The sequence below is a fragment of the Camponotus floridanus genome, unplaced genomic scaffold (assembly GCF_003227725.1).
Source record: "Camponotus floridanus strain SB8 unplaced genomic scaffold, Cflo_v7.5 scaffold39, whole genome shotgun sequence".
NCBI classification, from domain to species: Eukaryota; Metazoa; Arthropoda; class Insecta; order Hymenoptera; family Formicidae; genus Camponotus; species Camponotus floridanus.
Window position 1 is genome coordinate 1,052,106 of NW_020229536.1, and position 8,509 is coordinate 1,060,614.

Sequence of the window (8,509 nt, forward strand, 5' to 3'; positions counted from 1 at the left end):
CGACCTGTGCCTAGGGTAACCAGCAACAATTAACCAATCAGAGAGTCCTATTTTGAATTGGCCAATTGGCGACGTGGTCAATCGGGTGCCACCTTAAATTTTCTACTAATTCGGAATGCACCATTTTATGTGTTTTACGTATTTAAACGCAGATGGCGCTTAAAACATTAGTCAAAAGCGAAATACAAGAGTTGGTTATCTATTTTCTGTATCATCTGAGTCCATTGTGTGTTTTGGTTGCCAAGTTTTTTACAATATTCTCTTTACAATATTATATCAATTGTGCATCGCTCTTTACATTTTCATAATATAAAATTGTGAATATATTCTTTTTCTCTCTCATAAATTAGAAAAACTGTCATGGGTTGCGATGGTGGTACTATTCCTCGCAGAGACGAGCTCGTTAGAGTAAAAAGAAAACCTGAACAGGTAAGAAAAATTGATATAATTTAATTTACATGCAGAGGCTTTTATGGAATTGTCAATATTTAAAATTGTGAATCTTTTTATTTTTAATATTGTCGAATGTCTTTCGACTTTGACTCCAATTTTATAGTTTTTGATATAATCATGTTTGCATTAAATGAATAAAAAATTAATATCTCACTAATATTTATTAATGTTTTTCAAGTTATTTTGTTTTTGTATATATGTAATTTTATATATATATATATATATACTCGTGTATATATATATATATATATATATATATATATCTTTATATACATGTATATATATATATATATGTGTATATGTTAGTATACTTAAATATAATTTACGCATGCATATTTATATACATATGTATAAATTATGTGCAAGTACACACATACACACATTATCTGTGAAGAAACAATATTTAATTGATATTTAATAATTATTTTCAGAAAGACAAACAAGCCGAGTTGGCTTTCAAATGGAAGCATTGCACAATACGACAATTGCCGTTACAATTACCAATTGTGGGTTGCAGTTTGGGTCGCTTATACAGCAAGGAATCTGTGTTAGAAGGTCTTTTAGATCGCAATACACTTCCAGAATCTGCCACACATATTAAAAATTTAAAAGATGTAAGAAATCTTAATTTGACACCAAATCCAGCATTTGAGGGTAACAAAGCTGAAAAAGGAGATGGTTATACAGATGGAGGTAAAAGTCCATACATTTGTCCAGTCATTGGTTTGGAGATGAATGGGAAATACAAATTCTGTTTCTTATGGTCATGTGGTTGTGTGATGAGTGAACGTGCCCTGAAAGAAATAAAAAGTATGGTAAGTAAAAAATTTAATAAAGTAGAGAAACGCTAATTAAATACAAGTTTGAAGTGTAACAAGAGTTTTTTAATTTCTTATAGTCATGTCACAAATGTCAACAACCATTTGAAGAAACGGATATAGTCATATTAAATGCAGAAGATGATGATTTGGAACACATGAAGGAACGTGCAATGATTAGGAAAGTTAACCAAAAGAAAAAAAGAAAGTTAGGCAATGATGAATCGATAGAAGAGAAAAAATTGGATGAAACATTAAAGAAAAAGATAAAGAAAGAAGACAAAGTAATACCTAAACTCAGTAATGATCAAACTGAAGCTAATGATCCTGCTTATAGAAAAGCTAAAAGTGATTATAGCATTGCAAAAGATCCTAAAGCATCAGAAGTTTTCAAAAGTATCTTTACTTCTCACAAATCTGCTGCAGATCAAGATAGAGCACATTGGGTTACTTATAATCCATTTTATAACTAATTATGTATACGAGTTCAAAATTATTTTATTCAAAATACTAAAAAATAATTATATGTGGAAATAATTTGAGATTCGTAAGTTTAAAAATAAAATGTTTAATTTTAATTGTGATTAAGTATTATTATGATAAAGGTTAATAAAGGCAAATTAAGTAAATATACAATTTTTATCAAAATAATGATATTATCTACAAATTTACATTGTATTGTTATATGTTTTAAAGGCACATAATATAAATTTTAATAATTTGTATGATTCTTAGAATTAAGATAATTGTTTAGAAAATATTTTATTAGTTATTTTTAAAACTATATTATTAAATTTATATGTTAATAAATTATTAAATATATTAATATATTAAAATATTAATATATTAATAATTATATTATTATATATATTATTATATAATTATATATTACTAATTAAAATATTAATAATTATATTAATATAATAATTATATTAATATGATAATTATATTTTATATATAAAGTGTAGTTCTTATAAAATTATGAAATTACATTTGTGCAGGTATTCTACGCATAGCAATAGTTTGAATAATTCTACGTATTCTGACAATTGTACGTTTTCTGCAAGAATGTCTCTTTGTCCCCAAATATTTCCATCGATTTAATAGGTACACAATAAATATTGTTGTAATAATCACTATTGCTATATATTTCCATTGATATCCAACTATTTGATTATCTTCATTTCCTATCACATCATAAGCGATATTGTCGATGTCGGAATGTTCCACTGGAGTACTAGCAATACTAGCACCACCAACTCTTCTTTTAAGCCACATCCTCATCTCACTATCCTGTAGTCCTGAATTTACTGCATTTATCGAGTCTTCTATAGATATTACCTTTTGGGGTTTATAAAGATCTCTATAAAAATAAAAATATTCAAATATATATAGAACCAGTAAAAATCTGAAGAGAATCAATAATGATAAAATAAATACTCTGATAAATATAATAAATAATCTGAATTTGTGCATAAATGTCTATTTTTTTAAATTTAACTTCTACTACTTTGCATTATAATTACAAAGCAATTAAAATATAATTAAAATTACTCTTACTAAATATTTTGATTAATTTTTATCTAATATGCATTTGCCAATGTTAAGATTAGAATAAAAAATTTGACAAATACAATACATTTGTGAAATATTTGAAATTAGATCGACATGTTTGTATGTGTCGATATATATATATATATATATATATATATATATATATATATATATATATTATATTTTAAAAACATGTAATATAAACTTTAATAATTTGAATAGGTCACAAAATTAATATAAATGTCTAAAAAATTTATATTAATAAGAAAAAAGTATAAAAATAACTTACATTGGCACAGATTCATTGACTAACACTGGTACAGCATAAGTAGGTGTCGGACATAAAGGAAGAGGTTGGAAAGTGCCTATTGGCTTATTGGCCACCAATACTTTACTATGACAACTAAAATGATTTCCTTCCATACGACGTGGTAAATTTCCAATCTTCATATCATTAGTTGTTTTAACAGTCTTGTGTTTTTTTTTATTTTCATTCATAAAAATAGTAGGTATGTAACCTGTTGTTGTGTATTCTAAAATAGCATCCAGCATCCAAAAACAAGCTAAAAATTATACATAACATTTTAGTAAATATTCAGACTATATAAAAAATTGCAAAATTAATAAAATTTTAAAATTTATAAAATATTTATAAAAAAAAGTTATAGATTTCTCTAAAAAATGAATAAATTTTTAAAATATTGATATTTTATAATATCAATATTTTGTTTTGCAATACATACACTGTTGTAAATGACTGTCATCAATACAATTTGAATCTCCATAAACAACAAGTCTACCAGGCATAGTACTCGTCTGTTTTTTGATGTAATTCTTTTCATCATTCTCATCTGCTGGTATCTCATTATTACTTCCATCATCATGTACTAGTTGAACATCTTTTTCGCTAGTAACTTGTAAAAGTCCAAGAATTGGTACAAGTGTGGATGTCCCTGATTTTTTTTCCAAGAATTCTTGACTTTGATCATGTAACTCTGCATATAGAATGATTCCATCTTTTGGGAATCTGAGGATACATATAAACTGTTGCTATATAGAATTTTTAAAAACTGTTTTCTATATACAAAAATTCTTTACCTAATTAATGTAGTGCCAGACGCGAATGTAACTGACGGATGTTGACCAAGAGTGAACTGACCACTTCGTACTTCATCACTAAATGCTATACCCCAATTAGGAAAAAGAAGATCATTTATAGCTGGAATATTAGCACCACCTGTCTCAGGTATCCACCACCGACGAGTATTCTCATCATAGAATCTGATTTTTTGCATGACTGCTGTATTATACCAGTCTGCAAATACAATTACTGAAAGACCATCATCTTCTACATCTTGCTTTAATTTAGCTACCTGCAGTTAAAAACAATCTGTTATGCTTATATATACATATTTACATATATACACACATGTACATAAAACGCTAATATATATATATATATATATATATATATATATATATATATATAATCTTTTGATAAATGCATACTTCTTCAGGAAAAAATTCTTCTTCTGTATCTACAATAAGTAGAGTACCATAATTCTTTGCATCAAAACAAGTAAATGGATGGCCCAACACTTCGAGATAATATCCGGCATTACGTAAATGTTGATACATGTCTTTAAAATTAGTATGTATATGATCTCCATTCCAATCAAGTGGATCATTCTTTACTCGCAAATCATCTCTGGGGAAATATCCGGGTGGGTAACGTAAATTATGGTACTGATCCCATAAAATACGTTTACTGGAGAAAAAAGAGATAGATACATAAAGAAAGAGAGATAGAGAGAGAAAAAGAAGGGATAATTAATTAAATATTAGAACACACACACACACACATGAGTAATACAATACATTCAAAAATAACAATATATACTCTTGGACAAAATTAACGCATAATTTTTTTTCACTTTTTCTTTAAAATTTAAATATCAGTTTTTAAAGAAAAAATGAAAAAAAGTTATGCGTTAATTTTGTATAATAGTATATGTATCAATTATATATTATATAGAAATTAGTAATAATTTATTAATTCAGTATATATATATATATATATATATATATATATATATATATATATATGATAATCTATCTCTCTTTAAAATTAAAATTGATTATATTAGAATTACTAAATAATCAGTATTAATAAATTGTAACTTATTAATAAGAGAGAGAGAGAAAAACAGACTTCTATAATTTTGCAATTTGTAAAATTTTGTTTATTCATCTTCGTTTGTAGAAATGTAGTACACAAATTATATGTACTTACTGTTTAGGAGGAGTAGGTATAATTTTTGCTTGTAATGGAAGTTTTACCATTGATTGTTGTGATTTACCTGCTCCGTCGCTCTCAATTGTGAGTGAAATATGGCCTGGAAACATAATCTATTATAATATATATAATAGATATATTGATTTAATAGAAAAATAAAATTAATATTATAAACCTTGTGCAATGCCTTGCCAGTCGTGAGATGTTGATGGAACCGTTATAGCAACTGCTAACCAGCCTGACCATGGCCACAACACATCACTATATGTCATCGCAACATCAATACGTTCACCATTGCCAGTACCAATATATGGATGCCATGTCAGATTTACTATATTTCCAGCTACACCCAAACCGTTTATTATAGTTATATTCACTATGGTTGGCATACCAGTGTGGTATATAGCTTGAGTACAGTATGGCCACATATATTGACATTCTGTCAAATCTATGTAACTAGTCATTTAACAAAAACAAAAAATTAATTATTGTTGTATTGATAATCAAGATTTTATAGTATTACTTTACTTATTGTTCATTTTTCAAAAATATTGTTTTATACAAAAACATTACTTTTAACATTACTTTTAAACATTACTTTTTAACATTACTTTTACTTATAATTTTTATTGGAAAAAAAAATTACATATGCACACATAATAATTACATATATGTATATATCAATAATTAATTAAAGATGTTCATAAAATATTTAAATATAAGATCAAATAGACAAGGAAGAATGTATTTCCTATATCTAAAAAAAATTTACCTTGGATTAAGTGTAACAACAGGTGTATATGATTGTAAAAAACGAAACGCTCGTAGGAGATCTAGCTTCCCCGCTCCCTGTTCGAACATACCAATTCCAGGTAACCGACGGGCTGAACTTAGCAATGCTTGTTTCATACTTGCTGGTGTTATCTTAAAATATTTATTATTATTACATATAAGTAGGATACAATAAGAATTTTATTTTATAATTTTATAATGTAATTTTATAATGTTCTATATATGAAAAGCTGTTAAAAATTCACCTTCTTTTTCATAACGTTAGATTCGTTTGTTTGTACAAATGCACTAGCTAATAATGCAACTGCACCAGCAACAACAGGACTAGCAACAGAAGTACCAGAAAGGGGTCTACATCCATTTTGTAAAGCAGACCCTCTTACTCCTGACCCATATGTGACAAGATCAGGTTTGACTCTACCGTAGCCATATGGTAATTCCCATGTAGTCATACCGCGTGAAGAAAATCTCGCTAGTTGATCTTCCCAATTAATGCCTCCTACACCAATCACATCCATTTGATCGGCAGGATTATTTAAGGTGCTATATAAATAAAATAGCACAACATACAAATATATATAATCGACATTCATACTTTAAATATATAGATCAGTAGAAGAAGGACACTTATCAGAGTATATGTAATACTCACTAAACTGAGTAAAAAATGTTTGATCAATAAAGATCAAAATCACTATTTGAAAATAGAAGCAATTTTCATTTTTAATAATACAAGTTTAATAATACAAGTTCTTGATTCTTTAATTTTTTTATAAATACCTTGAGATAGGATCTGTCATAGTATTTTATTTACCCATATAAAGGTCCATCATTGCCAATTGCTGATATCATAATGATACCATTAGCTGTAACCTCCCATACTTTATCAACAAATGGTTGGTCCATGAAGTCTGGACCACCAATGCTTAGATTTAATACTGTCACTTCACGAAGTATAGCATGATTAAATGCATCCAAAAACCATGAAGTATAAGATACCTGTGATATTTAAAAATAATATTATTAGATAACAATATAATTTATTATTATATATACATGTAACAATACAAGTGTTAACTACATTTGTATGTTACTATTATTTTGTTTACATAATATCTTATGTAATCCTGTTGATAAATATGACATAAAATTTTATAAAATGTAAATTAAAAAAGTATAAAAAATAGATACCTGATTATTCGTAAAAACGCGAAAAATATAAAGCTCTGCATCTGGAGCAAAACCCAAACAATCATTAGAAGATGATGCTATAACACCTGCTACAAATGTACCATGACCCAGACCATCCTCTTGAGTATTTTCATTTGTCCAATTTATTCTTTCTTTGATGTTCTTAAAATGTGAATGACTAGCAGCAAGTCCAGTGTCAAATATTGCTACTTTTACATTCTTTCCAGTAATGCCCATCTTCCATAATGTATCAGCTTCAAGTATGTTTGTAATTTGTTTTGGTATAACTCTTAATAATTTCCTAGATGTATGTCGATTTGTTGATTGTCTAAGTTGAATTTTCTGAAATTTTTTTCTGTTAATACTAAAACTTCATACATACGTCTCAATTTAATATAACATTCTTCAAAATACTTGTGATTTTGCAACTTACACGAGAGAAAGGAAAATCATTGATTTTTTCCTTGGAGTTGTTATATGCTAAGACATGAGAATCATTTGTGTCAATAAACTTTAAAGTCCTATGTATAAGTCTTTGAGGTGTCACTGTTTTTATAAGTGGATGGTTATTTAGAGCTTTTAATGCTTCGTATTGATCCATTTTTCTTAAATGCACAATATCAAAATCGCTAGGATATTTGGATGCTGCATTGTTACGAGGTATAATTTTCCAATTTTTAATATCAAATGGCTTTAATGCAGCTCTTAAGTAATTCTCTCGTACATCTGCTTTGTAATAACTCTTAAATTTAACTATGTATTCATTCTCGACTATGTTGGAAGCAAATATAACTTTTATCTCCTGCATATCACAGCAGGAAGTACTTGAAGATAGAGGTACATCATACAGTGAAGATTTGATGGTAACATTATCATATTTTTCAAAGTTATCGTTCAAATTATTATGGCTTGATACAAAAAGGATATTAAATAATAATAAAAGAATGTATATCAAGCATATGTGTAGCTTCATTACTATATGTGCAGCTTCATTACTACCAATATTGGCAGAGTCCTACATGTCATACTTTGCTGCTAAAATTATAGAATCAAAATCTCTGATAAAAATATATTTATTAGTCCAAAAAAGGACATAAAAGTAATTTCTCTCTCTGCATTATAATAATAATCGTTGTTTTTTCATTTTCGATATTTATGTGTAAAATATCAATTATAGATTTTTGTATTCAATTCAATTGTGTTTACACTTCAAATTAAAGCCTTGGAATAATTATTCAATTCAGAATAATTCTGAAAACAGTCATGGACATTCGCACTTTTTCGTCTTTTTTCCAATTCCTTCATATGTAAAATTCTTAAATTTCTCTCAATCCTTGAAATGTTGATAGACAAACTCCTTTTTTCGCGCATGCGCATTTATGATCTATGGTCTAGTTTTCACCGA

At 27.3% G+C, this 8,509-nt stretch overlaps 2 protein-coding genes across 2 annotated transcripts; one reads left to right on the plus strand and one right to left on the minus strand.

Annotated features, from left to right (window-relative positions):
* The first annotated feature begins 218 nt into the window (after positions 1 to 218).
* LOC105258796 (protein RTF2 homolog) lies at positions 219 to 1,796 on the plus strand. Its single transcript, XM_011270343.3, has 3 exons — positions 219 to 429; positions 885 to 1,268; positions 1,352 to 1,796. The coding sequence occupies exons 1-3, from the start codon at positions 361 to 363 to the stop codon at positions 1,742 to 1,744; spliced, it is 846 nt and encodes a 281-aa protein (XP_011268645.1). The 5' UTR covers positions 219 to 360; the 3' UTR covers positions 1,745 to 1,796.
* A 437-nt stretch (positions 1,797 to 2,233) lies between these two features.
* On the minus strand, positions 2,234 to 8,467 carry LOC105258722 (membrane-bound transcription factor site-1 protease). The gene is made up of 12 exons (XM_025411306.1): positions 7,538 to 8,467; positions 7,105 to 7,446; positions 6,728 to 6,912; positions 6,159 to 6,456; positions 5,894 to 6,045; positions 5,297 to 5,577; positions 5,119 to 5,221; positions 4,335 to 4,593; positions 3,924 to 4,198; positions 3,569 to 3,852; positions 3,115 to 3,388; positions 2,234 to 2,634 (listed from the first exon to the last, which is right to left on the minus strand). Exons 1-12 carry the CDS (start codon positions 8,075 to 8,077, stop codon positions 2,259 to 2,261), a joined length of 3,369 nt encoding a protein of 1,122 aa, XP_025267091.1. The 5' UTR covers positions 8,078 to 8,467; the 3' UTR covers positions 2,234 to 2,258.
* Positions 8,468 to 8,509: the final 42 nt, after the last annotated feature.